A 15,308-nucleotide genomic window follows, 5' to 3' on the forward strand; every position below is an offset into this window, starting at 1 on the left:
TTGGGAGGCGTTTGTGTTGAGTTACGCGTTAGAATTCAAGGTACGACCACTGTAACAGGGGTATGTGAGTGCTACTGCTTTGTAACTAGCTTTATCTTCTGAATAGTAGATATCCTGGGTTTGGCTGCCCCAGAGTAGTTTCTAGGGGTGGGCGCGGGCCGGATTGGGCCGGATTTGCATGTTTTCTACAACCCGCCTCGCAGTGAACGGATTTAAAAATCAAGATCCGCAACCCGCATAATGAATGATCAACCCGCTGGGCCTCGGGTAGCACGGATTGGGACGGATTCATACGGGCGGATCAGGGTGGGGTGGGGCGGATTTGCGGGTACGAGTAGGTTCTACCCACCCCTAGTAGTTTCTTTTTTAATTGAGTTTTCACTTAGTCAACAAAATATTTGTCTCTTTTAAATTTTGCATTTAATATTTTGTTGCATACTGTTCACACACACAATTAATTAAAAGTCTCCTTATTTTTCATAAGAAATTTATCCACTATAGAAGAAGCAATTACAATCAATCTCATATTTACAAAACTTTTGAAGTAAAGAACTTGTACCCAACAAACAGTGACTTGTTCTATATAATTTCCTCTGCAACCCATAATTCCAGCGGCTATAGGTCTTTCTTTATATGGTTTAATGAGAAATAATGAGGGGCATGTGTTTCAGTTTGGACTTCGGATGGAAAGGTAACTCTCAAATGAAAGATATTGCTTTGGTCCGCAAATTCCAACTAGGATGCCACCTCTTAAACCTTCGGTACTGGCCAGGGTATTAAGGTGGATTTTCATAATTAAGAGTATGTTTGAAATTGTGTTAAGAAGTATAAAAAAAAATTTTAATTATTTCTCAACGTAATTGCAAACAAAATTTAAATGTTTCAATATTTTTAAGCGCTGCTTTAAGCGCTTATGACGTGGAATACAAATAATTGTTATAAGCAATAAGAAATTATTACAAAATAGTTATTACTTAAAAAGAGAAAAGAGATAAAAAATAGTTGAGAAGCACTCTTTTATACGAAGACCAATCAGACGTCATTTAAAGCATTAATAGAGATTCCAGACAGCCGGGTATGAGTACATAGATATCTTAAAAATCCTTCTAGCTTTTACAATTCCATGCAGCTATCTTCCACGTATACAGACGGATCATTTTTAATTTTAATACGTAATCCATTTTCTTTAATTAGACCCCCATCGGAAGGCTAAGCTTCGTACTTCATATATGAGATGAACGTCCATGATCGATCTAATTGCCCTAAACGGTAGCGTAGAGCTGTTTGGATGTGGCCCACGTGTGCAAAACATTGCCAAAAATATCATAGAATGCGATCTCCACTCTGGTTTCAGTAATTTGCGCCGACATGAAGCCTTGGCCGTCGTAGTAAAACTTCATTTCCTCTGGATTCGACCAATCCACATCACCCCTCCACGCCTTCGACCCACCTCCACTTGTCAGAAATTGAATTCTACTGCACCACCAACATGGTTCACTTTCATGATCATTACAATTAGAATTTTTAACTCTCATTCAATTGAATTGCTAACAATTTAAGTCGTAAATATAAAAGAGTTCTTATAGAATTCATTTATCTAAATAAAAGAGCGAAACCTGCTCGATCAGAAAAATAGACTCCATAAAAACTCTTTCATATTCACTGTACGAATTACTGACAGTAAAATTACGGAAATGTCTATGCACACTTGGTTGAGTTAAATTTACCTGTGAGGACTACTTATGTGTTCCAAGCAATGGTCATGCCCATTTATGTACAGATCCACATTGTTTTCCTGAAGAATTAAAACAGTTTTGATCAGTAAGGAATTGAATCTATTTGGGATTTCTAAGACAAGTTTGATAAACATTTTCAAAAATTACCTCAAGGATTGGAAGAAGTTGCACTACAAGCTCATCGGTGATACCATGATGTCCAGCACTTCTGATGGTATGGTGACCGACCACGATCTTCCACTTTGCAGTCGATTCTTTTAATGCCAAATCCAAATCCTAATATAATTTAGGAGCCAATTAGAATTTTATAATTCTTACTAATTTATTTATACATGCAATTAAGTTTATAAATATTGAATAAACCACCTTTAGGAGATTTGAAAGGTAATGCTTTCGAGGTAATATGCCTCTCCAGTCATAAACATCGCCCTTTGGCTCCGTGAAGTACTTATCCACAAAAGGAGTTGTGTCCACGAAGAAAAATTCTACAATTTCTGCCAAAACAGAAAAAAAAAAAAAAAAAAAAAAAAAAAAAAAAAAAGCAAAAAAAGGAAAAGAAAAGGGAATTCATTAATCCTTTTAGATTGCATATTGTTTTCAAATGGGGAGAGCTGAAAATGGGTCTTCATGATCCCTTAATTACCAGCACTGACAATAAAAGATCTCAAGCAAACCCATCTGCTATCCACTTTCCTAAGGATGGGACTCAGCTGTGCCAAAACATCACCCCTGTAGTCATGATTTCCCAATACTGCAACACAATAAAGAAAAGGGCCAGAAGATCATGTTACTTTTTTAAAAAAAAAAAAAAAATTTCTTCTGGTTTTGGGAGGTTTTTACCATTGTACCATTGCTTTTGCAAGCTAGGTGCTGTGTAGATTTTAGTAAATGAGTCATCAAATGCCGGATCATCAACATCTTTCAATCCATCATCATAAAAATTATCTCCAGTGGAGATCACAAAATCGATGTCCATCTTCTCTCCAATTATTCCCATCTGGGTAAATATTCAACAAATTACATCAGATAGGAATAAAAAAATAAAAAAAGAGCGGTGACGTGTCCAACTCTACCCCTCAGCAAGAGTATAAAAAATAATAACAATAATAATTAATCAATATATGCAAATGCTTATTTGTCAGAAGGTGATTGCTTTTTAAAGCAGACAACATGATCGATGGTGATTGGTTGGCCTTTTTTTGAAATGAAGATTCGTTAATGTAGCTGATCTGGACTCCAGTAAATGAGTTTGTCTTATAGCAATTATGTAGGTATGTATGGAATATGGATCGTGCTGCAATTCCATAAAGTAAACAAGAAATATGCCTCGATAAAGGATCTCTGGGGAATTATACCCCTTGAGGCTAGAGCAAATATAAAAATAAATAAACGAAAAGGAAAAAAATAAGAAGATTCTGATGTCGACATGATGGGCTGTCATGCTGCAATTGGGTAACAAAACCAGTTCCAGCCTTGGTTGGATGAGGTGAGACTTGTCGTAGTCTCGATGGTTACATGCATCTTTCAATTCTTTACGTTTCTCCAGCCTCGCAAATCCTGCTGCAATGGCCGGCTAGCTAGAGTATCTTATTTTGGATATTAATTTGATATATATGTTCTGTTTCTTTCGGTTAAGTAAAAAAGAAGAAAGAAAAAGGATCGTGGGATATATGTATATGTATATCAGTCTATGTATATGAATGATACCATGCATGATATGTATGGTTATGGTATGGAAAGAAAAAAAATAAAAGAAGGTAGAAATAATGTTGTACGTGACCTGGTCAGCAACTTCAGATTGGTTGTAACCTCCTCTTCTTCCCCAGTCTCCGACCACCAGAAAGCTGAGAGAGCCGTCGGCTTTTAGCTCTTGCTCAAGCTGCTGAAGCTCTGCTATTGAAAGAACCGAACACAAGATTAGGATAGCGGTGAATGTAAGACATAAAAGGACGGGTTTGTTCGGAAAGGCAGCCATGGTTTTGGGATAGCTAGAAACCGAGAAAAAGGGAGAAATTAATGGAAAAAGGAGAAAGCTTATGGGGCTTGACTGGGTAGGACAACTCTTTTTATATGGCTTAGTGGGGGTGCAATGGTATGTACTACTAACCCAACTAGCCAACTGGGGATGAATTATCTAGGGGTGACAATATATGACGAGGTTTCCAAAAGATTATATTAATTAGCCCATAAGATTGGAGTGTTTTTATGCCTGATATGTGGCGTTGTTTGTTTGTTTGTTGGTCGTCGTTTTTTTTTTTTTTTTTTTTTTTTTTCTAATAAAAGATTTAAAAATAAATCTAAATAGTTGAAAAAATTATAATAATTTTTTTTTTTTTTTTTTATAGCACTTAAAGACAAATCCTCCTAATTTTCAAGCCAATAGTTTGCGCGCTCGCACCATGTTTTTCTTATCTTCTAATATCTTTTCACCTTCTTATTTTTTATTTTGTTTTGTTGAGCCAATAGTTTCTCTAACATCGATCTTTTGGTTATAGTGTTAAAATATTAATTAAATAATTACATATTTTTATTTTTATCAATTTAAACTTATAAGATAATTGATAATTTAGTATGGTACGTATCAAAGCAAATGTCTTCAGTTTATATTGTGACTATAAAGTTTATCTTTTGGCCATTTTAATTAAATATTCAACGTATTGAGTCCACTCCTTTTAATCATAGGTTAATATATATCACTATATATTGATTATATATAAGACAATTTTGATCTATTTACATCTGTAATTGCATGATCCACCTTGTAAATTAAGGTTTAGATTATATATCTTTACTTTTATTTGAACTGAAAATAAAGTTTCTTTTTTCCTTGGATGAGTGAAAATAGAGTGATTTATATATGAGCATATATTAAGTTCAAATTTTGTTTTTGAGAGAGGAATTAACACAGCATTAATGTTTTTCATGGCATTAACATTTATGCGCATGCCTGCCACCAACAAGTTTAAAGTTTTTAATTGCCATACCAATCATTTTACATGAAACATTATCACAAATGATGGACCACCACCATGCATATATGTACCACAGATTCTCTCTATCGGAACAGCAATGATGTGAACCATTGCTAGTGGAATATATATATATATGTCTGATAATATATAAAAAGTGTTACATGAACAGTAGAATAACAATAAAAAATAAAAAAAATAAAAAAAAAAAAAAAAAAAAAAGAAGCTCAAACAGTTGGCTCAGCTTATTTCGTGCTCAAGTGCATGCAGCTATCAGCCATGCGTTAAAAAGTACTGAAAGCTCTTTTAAGCTCAAACAGTTGGCTTCACTGCACAGATTTGATGAAAAAGCTTCTTTTTTAATGCTCTTTTTTTTTTTTTTTTTTGGGTGGGGTGGGGGAAAGAATTGAAGAATACCAGAAAAAGGAGAAAGAAGGTCGTCCTCGTGGTCCATGGATAATATTATAATACCCCATTTGATCGATCGAGTCAAAGCATGGAGTTCCTTATCTAGTTATCTGTGATACGTGTCTGCAAGGGTTTTGAGATAAGAGAATAGGCCGGGCCGGGGTCTCGACTGAAGCTCAAAAGGCCACAGAACCCTCGATCTCCTTTCTATCCAATGTTCTGTCTCTCACTCTTTCGTCACATGTACTGGTTGGTTTAATTGTTTATATTATCACACGACAGTAGAACGTGGAAGTTTGAAGAAGACAGAACATATCTTCCACCCTTTGTTATTCTCTGCATCAGTTGTTACCTTGCTTCTCCGGAAAATTCATTAAATTTGTGTTTGACTGTGAATAGGGATGTAATCGAGCCGAGCCGAGTCGAGTTTGAAGATTTTAAGACTGGCTCGTTTATGAGTCAAGCCTAAATAGTCGAGCTCGAATTCGAGTCGAGCTATAAATTACATGTTCAAGCTCGGCTCGTTTAAAACTCGGGCGAGCTCGAGCTCAAGCTCGAGTTAGTTGAAAATGACATTCGAGCCGAGCCGGGTTACTGGACAAGCTCGGCTCAACTAGAGCTCGATGTAAACTATTAAATTTTTCAATGAGTGATCAAAGCAGAATTCAAGCCCAAGTTTATGAACAACTTCTATGCATTTATTAATAACATAAATATATAATATGTAAGTATATAAGGCATATTATAAAATATATTACATAACTATAGTTTATAAGTAACAAATTAATAATATGTTATTATATATAACTAGAGAGTATAAACAATGGTATATGTATAATGTGAACAAATAGTAAGTCTAATATATTCTATATAACTAAGTAACTATAATATAAGTATAATATATAACTATTGTTAACCATGTGTGATGTGATATATGTGTTTATATATATATATGCTAACTATTTAATATTGTTATATACTAACTATTAATAACTTAATATGTTAATTTAACATACTAAATATTGTTATCAAAGTATTATAATTAATATGTAATACTATATATATTATACTATATATGTTTACTATTTACTAATATATATGTAAGATATAAACGAGCTAACGAGTCGAACTAACGAGTCGGGCGAGCGATCCGGTCGAGCTTTAAACGAGTTGAGCTCGCGAGCCCCTATCGAGTTTTGTCGAGCGAGTCGGGTATGTATCACTTACTAATCGAGCGGGTTTCAATAGTAACGATCGAGTTTCTACAGTATCGAGCTCGAGTTCGGATCGGGCTAAACCGAGCGGGTATCGAGCGGGCTGTCGAACGGACTGGCTTATTTACATCCCTAACTGTGAAACTCTGAAATTAAAGGATTTGAATACAAAGCTTTTCCCAAAACTTTTTCACTGTCTAAGCTAGGTAAGACATTTCCTAATTATATTAATTAAAGTGTGGCCATATATGCCACGAGCGTTAATTTAAATTAAACATAAATATGGGTGTTCGAAATCAAAATATTCTAATTTCTTTTTCCTTGACGAGAATAAATAAGGTAAAATTTTGATTGAGAGTTCTAAATATCATAGCCTAGCTTATAAATACAAAGTAGGTGTATTCCAATAGTTAAGCATCAGTAGACATATATAGGTTCTAATTAAGATGCCTCTCTACTAATTAAGTTATTGTTTCAGATTTTCTGTTGCTAAGGCTCTACGGTTTGTTTGAATAAACATGGCTAAAGGTAATTATGAATCTTTAATTACCGCGGTGTATTTTTGCATAATATTATTTTGAATAATATTTTTTGGTAAATTATTATACGATTGTCATTTAATTGGAATAACGTAACAGTAAAAATTAATTTTTAGATCAACAAGAACTTGTAAAAAAGAAAAATCAACGATTGATTTCGACAAAAACTCTCTAGTCATCACAAGCCAATCTGTAATAAATAATGGGTCAAACTAAGGCGTGCTTCCATTTCAAATAAAATTGAGAGTATTTATTTTGAAAGAGGATTTAAAGTTGGTGCATTTAACACTGTACATAATATCAATGTTGGTACGCTTTTTTCAAATATTTTAATAATATAACATCATGTATAATGTTAGATATATTAACTTTAAATATTGACCAAAAAATAAGTACTATCTAATACATTTGAAATAAAGATGATCCTATTCCGTTTTGATGAAGCTTATACTCTACGATTTTTCATTTTTTATTTTTTTGTCAATTTTGCAAATCGTATGGGCGTCTCATAATTTGATCAGGGTCATGGCCGGCTCCAGTGAATTGAAGCCCTTTAGCTCCGCCATTGAAAAAGAGTACTCTTTCTTTCTTAGAGCAGTTCCGATGGCTTAGCAATTTCTTCTTTTACATAGAGTTACATACTATAAATCCTGAAATCTCCCTCCAAAAGATATCCATTAATTGTCTATTGCAGATCCAATTTAAAACAGTGGCCTGTTTTAATTACATGTTGGGTTTAATTACATGTATCCCAACATGTAATCACTCACTCTACATGACTAGTAACTAAATATATATATATAAAAATTAAAGTGACCACCACATTCCTAATTTTATATTAAAAAAAAGAGGTTAGCCAGTAAAAAACTGGTGTTCGCACGGTTTATTGGTAAAATCCACAAATTTTTGTTGTCAGATGATTCCTACTTTTTGAGGGAAAGAAACCTTTCATTGAGATCACATAGTGTTATAACAGCAGACACCACAAGGGTGAAGTATAAAACAAACACCCTAAAGGTGTACAAACATCTCAATACAATACAGACAGTTGCTACTAAATAAAACCCAGCCAACAGAATGATGCCTCTGCGTTGACATACACCTTTACTGGAACAGGGAGTCGGTCACACATTCTGGGCGACTGCCAATGACTAGATTAATGTACGTACAAAGCAAACTGTCCAAACAAACACAAACTATAAAAAAACAGGAAAAGCTCAATGGAGGAAAGTCTCTGCCGGGAAAGCCACCGCCTGTGGCGGCGCGTGCACCGCACGCGCCGGCACCAGAAAACAAGCCCCTCAACCCTGAAGCGCCAGAAGCCTCCGAACAACCAGATCCACCAAACCACGACGAAAAAACCAGGTTTGCAGCCCTCACGCGCGATCGAACCGAAAACCACCCCGGGCGCGTGAAGGCCACGCGCCGATCACCGAGAGACCGTACAACCGTGGAGAGCGGCTGGGGCACCAGAGACTGACGACGAACACAGTTGACGGGCGCGTGTCCACCAGAAGACGGCGAAAACTTGTAGATCTGGCCTCCAAAAATCTGACAGTGAACAACACAACCTCAAGCTTCGCCATCGACACGCCATGGGTGACTAGTCCCCACCGACACCTTCACCAGAGGGCTCTCCTGCCTTTACAAACTAAAACCATAAAACCTAAAACACCCACCGGAAACACACCGGGGTGACAAAACTTCCGCAAACCAAAAGGTCGGAAGACTCAAACAACAAACTAAAAACCATCTTAACAACTAAGACTAAGATGGCCAACAACAAAAACCCCCAGGGAGGAGGGAGGCGTGAAAGCCTCCCTCCCCCAAAACCAAGACAAAACTGCCGGCTCTTTCTCTCACTAGAAAACGGGAGCAAACTTTCCTACTTGCATACGCATGGTGGATGGTAGAGATATTAAATAATGGGGTTAAATATCTTTTTGTCTCCTAAATTTTAACGATTTTTTTTTTTTTTTTTTTTTTTTTAATCTCGTTTCCATTTTGTATTTTAGGTGATAGTTCATTTATGAGTATATACTAAAATAGCATCTCCGCCATCTGTTGTCAAGAAAACTAACTAAAATTCCACACCACCGTCACACGCCCTTATAAAAAAGGCGATCCTTCTCCCCAAGGACACGTAATTTGCTCCACTAAATGACTGGTAATACGTATAATTGTCATGTCATTTTTTTATCCACGTCAGTCATGAAAATTTAGTGTCATATCAGTAAATCATCTTCTTCAGTTTTACCGATTCCGCATTTAATGTCCAAATCACATGAACCCTAGACTCTAATTTCTCGCCTATCTCTCCAAATCGCTCAAAGACTTTGAAGCATACAAAGTCTACTACCTTCGTTTAGTGATTATCATCTTGAAATTCGCACGATAGAAGGCGTGAAAGAGTAAATGACATCATCAAGTCGCGTACAAGATTCCAAAGGGAATGAAGCTTCCCGGGGCATAGATAAGGTATACCCAAAATCAAATCAGATTTATTGATTCAGTTTGGGGAGTTAAGTTGGAATTTTGTTTTTCCTTGGGACCGGATGAAGTAATCATTTGGTCTTCTTTAGTGGGCTATAGTGAGATGTCGTTGGTATGTTTTTGCTATTTAGTCGCACAGTTGAAGGCATCCTAGACTAAGGAGAACCCTGGCAGACGATTTTAGGGTTGCACTACCTATGATTGGAACGTAAGTACTTTGATGGTTGACATTTTGCTATTTCCATCCAACCAAGTTGAAGTGTAAATCCCAAATTGATATTGCCTGAGTTGAGTTGACTGGTATGTTATTATCTAATATGCCAAAAAAAAAAAAAACGAAGAAGAAGCTTGCCGATTTTTCAAATGGTGGACAAACCAATATGTGGAAGGGGTATGGAGGTATTACCTGAATTGTTGAAGAAGGCTAAGGGCACGGAGAATGAAAATTACAGCTATATGGCAATGGTTCAAGAACTGGAGAATGAAAATGACAGATACTTGGCAAGGGTGAAGCAATTGGAGAACAAAGCTGAGTGACATATGGAGATGATTAATTACTTAGAGAAATTTTATATTGTTGGCTTGTTGTTGTCATGGTTGATTATGTATTTTGTAATTTCTACACCATGTAATGTCCTCATGTTAATTGACTATGTAATTTGGAATTAGATAAAGAATCATGTTAATTGACTATGTAATTTTGAATAATGTAATGGGATCATGTTAATTGACTATGTAATTTGTCAATTTCTACACCATAATAGCATACACAACAAGTATGCATATTAGATACCAAAATGGGTACATACCCAAAATGGTATAACCTATTGATACAAAATGGCCATCTGAATTCATCAAGCACTGCCAATTGTGCAACTGCTAGCAAATACGGTGTTTAAACAAAAGTATATACACACAACCAAAATGGTACAACATGTTGATACAAAATTTCCATTTCAATTCATCTAGTACTGCCAATTGTGCAAGTGCAAGCAAATAAGGTGTTCAAACAAGAGTATATATACGTACGCAAAATGGTACAACATGTTGATTCAAAATGCCCTTCATTATATTGTTGGATTTACAAATCTGTACAAACAAAAGTAGGTATACATCACTTACTATACATCCAACTTCTCAAAAACAAAAACATTGTAACCCTTACATCCATATTGCATACATAACCAAACTGACCCAAAACATGCATCAATACAAAACATTGTAACACTTACATCCGTATTGTCCTCAAAACCCTAAGGGTCATATACAACAAAATTAATTGTCACAAAATACATAACAAAAGTAAGGCCAACATAAATTCATAGTCCATATCCCAACTGAGTGGCCCTTGCTTGGCTTAGCTGTATTTTTCTTTTCATTCGGTCCGCTGGCTGTGAAGCTCCAACTTGCACCAAAATCATAAACATATATTTAAAAGCCATTTAAATACGTACACCATAAGATGACAATTACTGCCACTACACCCAAATTGAGGAACTCACCCTTGGTTGTTGCTTAGCATGTCTCCTTGGTATGCTCTATTGTCTTGATGGTTGGGGAATATCAGTTGTGTTAGTGGGTTGCATTGGCTATGAGGTTTCTCCCTACCACACCATATCAACATACAAACACATAAGTATACTACAAATTAAATTGAGCTGCAAACTTATGGACATCATATAAAACAATTTCAAAGTATTCATGACAACTCACCTAAACTTCAGTGTTTGGCTTTGGCTTCCTAACCCTCTTGGGCCCACTTCTTCTTATTTGGATTGTCCGGTTGGGTGCAACCTTTAGCATTATGGCCTTGTCGGCCCGACTAAGGAATGGAGGATTGGCAAGGTATATCTTGAGTTCCTAAAAGGCTAGTTCACATTCCGCATTCCTTTCAAAGGTTTTTCTTAGTACTTAGAAAAAACAAAGGCAATGATCGGTGGATCTTGAGACGAATCTATTCAAGGCTGCCAAGCGTCCGGTAAGACATTGAAGTTCCTTGTTATTTTGCGGAGGTCGCATTTCGACGACCGCTTTAATCTTTTCCGGATTCACCTCAATCCCACGCTGGGATACCATGAAATCTAGGAATTTTCCGAAAGCTATCCCAAATAGCATTTGGTGGGATTTAATTTCATATGGAATCTTCGTAGTACTTTGAAAGTCTCCTAGAGGTCAGATGAATGCTGTTCGGCGACTCGAATCTTGACCAGCATGTCGTCGACGTACACCTTTTCCTTTCTCTATTTAGTCTTTAAACATAGTATTTACTAACCTATGGTAGGTGGCTTCAGTGTTCTTTAGGTCAAAGGGCATGGCTTATAGTAATATAGTCCTATGTCAGTGATGAAGACTATCTTTTCTTGCTCTGAGGCATTCATCTTTATCTGGTTGTACCCTTAGAAGGCGTCCATAAAACTCAATAGCTCGAATACAAACGGGGAGTCCACTAGCAAATCTATCCATGGTAACGAGAAGCTAATCTTCGGGCAGGATTGGTTCAAGTCCGTGAAGTCTATACACATGCGCTATTTTTCGCTGGACTTCTTTACCATGACCATGTTCGATAGCCATTCTGGGTATTGCACTTTGCGAATGAATCCCGCTTATGCTTACCTCCTTCGCGATAACCGTGTTGCACTCAAGGAATAATCTCATTCTCCTCTACTTCACAGGTATGTGGACGTCACTGATTTCATCTAGTTGAGCACCGTTTATCCCATTACGAAAGCTAATAGATTGGATGATTCGGCAAGGAAAGTTATAGAAAGGTGAGACAGAACCCCAAAACCCTTAACCAGAGGATCGACAGGACATACTACGACTAGTCCAAGACCCCGGTCCTCGGCGTGAAATCAAGACTATTGTTGGGGGACTCACTAGAGGAGGTCCGTTGAATGCAATAAGGAAAGCTCTTGTGTGGTGGATACCCGCAGGTGAGATATGTATGTTGGAAAGACCACCGAAGACACCAAGGATCGTCGCACATGCAATCACCATCACCAAAGAAAATACCCAAGGCATACAACACCCGTACAATGATCCTTTAGTCATAATGCTTGCCATAGCCAACTTTACTATTCATCGTGTGCTTGTGGACAATGGAAGCTCAGAAGATAAACTGTCTTTGACCTCATGAATTTCAGGCATGATACACTGTGAGCGTCAGACTCGCCCCTGGTTGGATTTGCTGGAGATAAAGTGTACCTCATAGGTACCGTCAATCTACATGTGATCGCAGGAATGATGCCGTACTGAGAATGACAACAACTTCTAGAATCAAAAAGGCTACCCGGGCATGAAAAATTTGAGGAATGCTCTAGTAAATCAGGGCAGAAATAGCTCTCCCAAACCCAAAAAAAGAGAGAAGTCAGCTATAAAACCCCATGGAAACCCGACCCAAGGTACCAACTTTCTTACACATTATTTCACTATCTTGCTCTCATATATCTCTTTATTGTTGTTGCTCTCAATCACTGACTTAAGCAATAGAGGTGGTGCAACCGCCATCACCCACTTGTACAGTACACCACTTCTAATCTCCTGTTTGTCTTATAGGACCCTGACCACCGGCCACCAAGCATGACAATTGCATTAACACCCACAAAATCCTAGAGGGGAAAACCGACTATAAAAAGGTGAATGCAACTCAAGGTAATTACACTTTTACTTATTCTCACTATAGCTCATATCACTTTGATATAATTCTACTTCCCACTTTCACTAACTTAAGCATCGAAGATGGTGCCGCCCATTCGGGTGGTCAGCCACCCACTAGTTTTCATGTTTTCTTCTCTCTCTTCTTTTTTCTTTTCCTTTTTTTTTATTTTTTTTTATTTACAAAAAAAAAAAATGAAAAAAAGAAAAAGAGAAGAAATAATGTGGGAATTTAGTAATTTTGATTCGATTCCAATTAAAGTATATGTATTGTTACCAAACTAAAGACTAGGGTCTCGTTTGGTTTGCAGAATGAGTATTTCATTGGAAAAAGAAATAGTTATTCCTAAGAATAAAATAGAGTGGAATGGAATGATTATTCATAACTTTTTTTTTCTTCTTCTTCTTCTTCTTCTTCTTTTTTTTTTTTTTTTTTTTTTTTTTTTTTTTTTTTTTTTTTTTGCTATAGATACTTTGAAACAAAAAAAGAAAAAGAAAAAGGAAAACTAGGTGGAAAAATGCCTGCCGCCTTTAGAGGGGTGGTCTTTACCACTGTTGATACAGTTTTCCGGTAGGTGACGTGTAGATCAGTGATTCGTCAGGGTACTCCTTCTATCTGCAAACAAGAACAAACACTGTGTCGGGGGGATGCCGAAGATCGCTCCGATGCTTAAGTAAGTGTATTGTTTGAGAGTAAATGCGCAGAGTAAGGTTATTGAGATTAATCAGCATACCTTATCATAAGATGGGACCTTAGTATTTATAAAGGCTAAAGGGCAGTCAAGATTGTTCTCTGTATGCGCGGGAATTGACAGTTGAAGAAGACGTGGCTTCGGGCGTACGGATATTTCAGGTTTGGGTTCCATGGCCGCTTATCTCGGGCGCACGATCTTATACGGGCGACATTTCATTGGTCAAGCTCCGGGCGCACAATCTAGCTTTGTATCGTGCGTCACGTCCCTTATATCTCAGGTACTCCCGAGATATATGCGGGCGTGGGTGCTACTGGGTACCCGGGTCGGATAGGTAATCAGACCAATTGAACAGATTGGGCCCAAATGATCTTGATGAGCTCGGGTGGATTATCTCCTCTTTAATGTTTGGACCCCATCGGGTGGACCCAATGGGCCTGGTGTTCGGGTTGGGCCTGACACCCGAGAAGGCCAATATTTTCCCCAACAACCACTTATAATAGGAACAAAAGATAATTGTGGGGGATAAATAAGAATGCTACCAGAAAACAATCTGGTTGTGGCCCAATATGTTTGGGATTTCTTCATGAAAAATCATCTTTTTAAGGAACAAAACCGCACCTTTATTGCTCTTATTCCCAAACAATTGGGTCCTTCTACTGTCAACCACTTTCGACCAATTAGCCTTTGCAACATCATTTATAAGTTCATCTTTAAAATCCTGGCCAACCGTTTCAAAATTCTTCTCCATCATTTCATTTTCCCTCTCCAATCTGCCTTTGTACCTACCAGAAATATCTAGGATAATACTATACTTGCCCATGAACTGCTCCACTCCACGAAGGCGAAAAGGGGTAGAGGTGGCCTCATGGTTATTAAAATAGATATGGAAAAAGCCTTTAACCGAATGGAATGGAGCTTTCTTTTTGCCATCTTAGAAAAGCTAGGTTTTCACTCTACTTGGATCAATTGGATTTGTATCTGCATCACTTCACCATCCTCATCAATGACAGCTCTTTCCCGCTCGTGGTCTTCGTCAAGGTGATCTCCTATCTCCATTACTATTTATTTTAGGAACTAAAGTTTTCTCACGTCTACTTCAACGGTAGTTTTCTCTTGGCTCTCTCAAAGGTATAACATGGCAAGGACTTGCTCCCCCGTTACTCATCTACTATTTGCAGATGATCTTCTCATATTTGCAAAGACCACCTTTTCTGAAGCCTTCACCATCAGGCAGTGTCTGGATCTTTACTGCCACTGATCTGGTTAAGTAGTTAACAGTGCTAAATCTTCGATACTATTTAGCAAAAAATTGCACCTGCCTCCATCCAGAGTATCACAGGCATCCTTCCATTTTAAGCTACTGCAGCAATAGCCAAGTATCTGGGACTTCCATTTATCGTTGGAAGATCAAAGAAATAAGCTTTTCAGGCTATTGTGGCACGGGTCCAAGGGAAACTTGATGGTTGGCATGCCAAAACACTATCGCAAACTATTTGGTAACACATACACTTTAATTAGAATTTTATCAAAATTACTAAAAACACACCACATTATATATATATATATATATTAAAAAAAAAATCTTAAATTATAAAAAAAA

At 37.1% G+C, this 15,308-nt stretch overlaps 1 protein-coding gene across 2 annotated transcripts; it reads right to left on the reverse strand.

Annotated features, from left to right (window-relative positions):
- Positions 1–999: 999 nt before the first annotated feature.
- LOC133877808 (purple acid phosphatase 3-like) lies at positions 1,000–3,815 on the reverse strand. Of its 2 annotated transcripts, none has more exons than XM_062316237.1 (7): positions 3,517–3,815; positions 2,577–2,733; positions 2,380–2,487; positions 2,103–2,230; positions 1,884–2,012; positions 1,728–1,795; positions 1,000–1,473 (listed from the first exon to the last, which is right to left on the reverse strand). In XM_062316237.1, the coding sequence occupies exons 1-7, from the start codon at positions 3,709–3,711 to the stop codon at positions 1,263–1,265; spliced, it is 996 nt and encodes a 331-aa protein (XP_062172221.1). In that variant the 5' UTR covers positions 3,712–3,815; the 3' UTR covers positions 1,000–1,262. The 2 variants fall into 2 exon arrangements, with proteins under 2 accessions (XP_062172221.1, XP_062172213.1); XM_062316229.1 differs by having other exon boundaries at positions 1,000–1,476; positions 3,517–3,812.
- Between the last annotated feature and the right edge of the window lie 11,493 nt (positions 3,816–15,308).

Source organism: Alnus glutinosa, chromosome 1, assembly GCF_958979055.1.
Source record: "Alnus glutinosa chromosome 1, dhAlnGlut1.1, whole genome shotgun sequence".
Classification (NCBI taxonomy): domain Eukaryota; kingdom Viridiplantae; phylum Streptophyta; class Magnoliopsida; order Fagales; family Betulaceae; genus Alnus; species Alnus glutinosa.

Bases quoted from the DNA above. Each gene is read 5' to 3' on its own strand.
- LOC133877808 (XM_062316229.1), bottom strand. From the start codon at position 3,711: ATGGCTGCCTTTCCGAACAAACCCGTCCTTTTATGTCTTACATTCACC. The intron at 2,488-2,576 runs GTAAAAACCTCC...ATTGTGTTGCAG, and splicing joins GCAAAAGCAATGGTACAATG to TATTGGGAAATCATGACTAC. The intron at 2,013-2,102 runs GTGGTTTATTCA...AAATTATATTAG, and splicing joins ACCTTTCAAATCTCCTAAAG to GATTTGGATTTGGCATTAAA.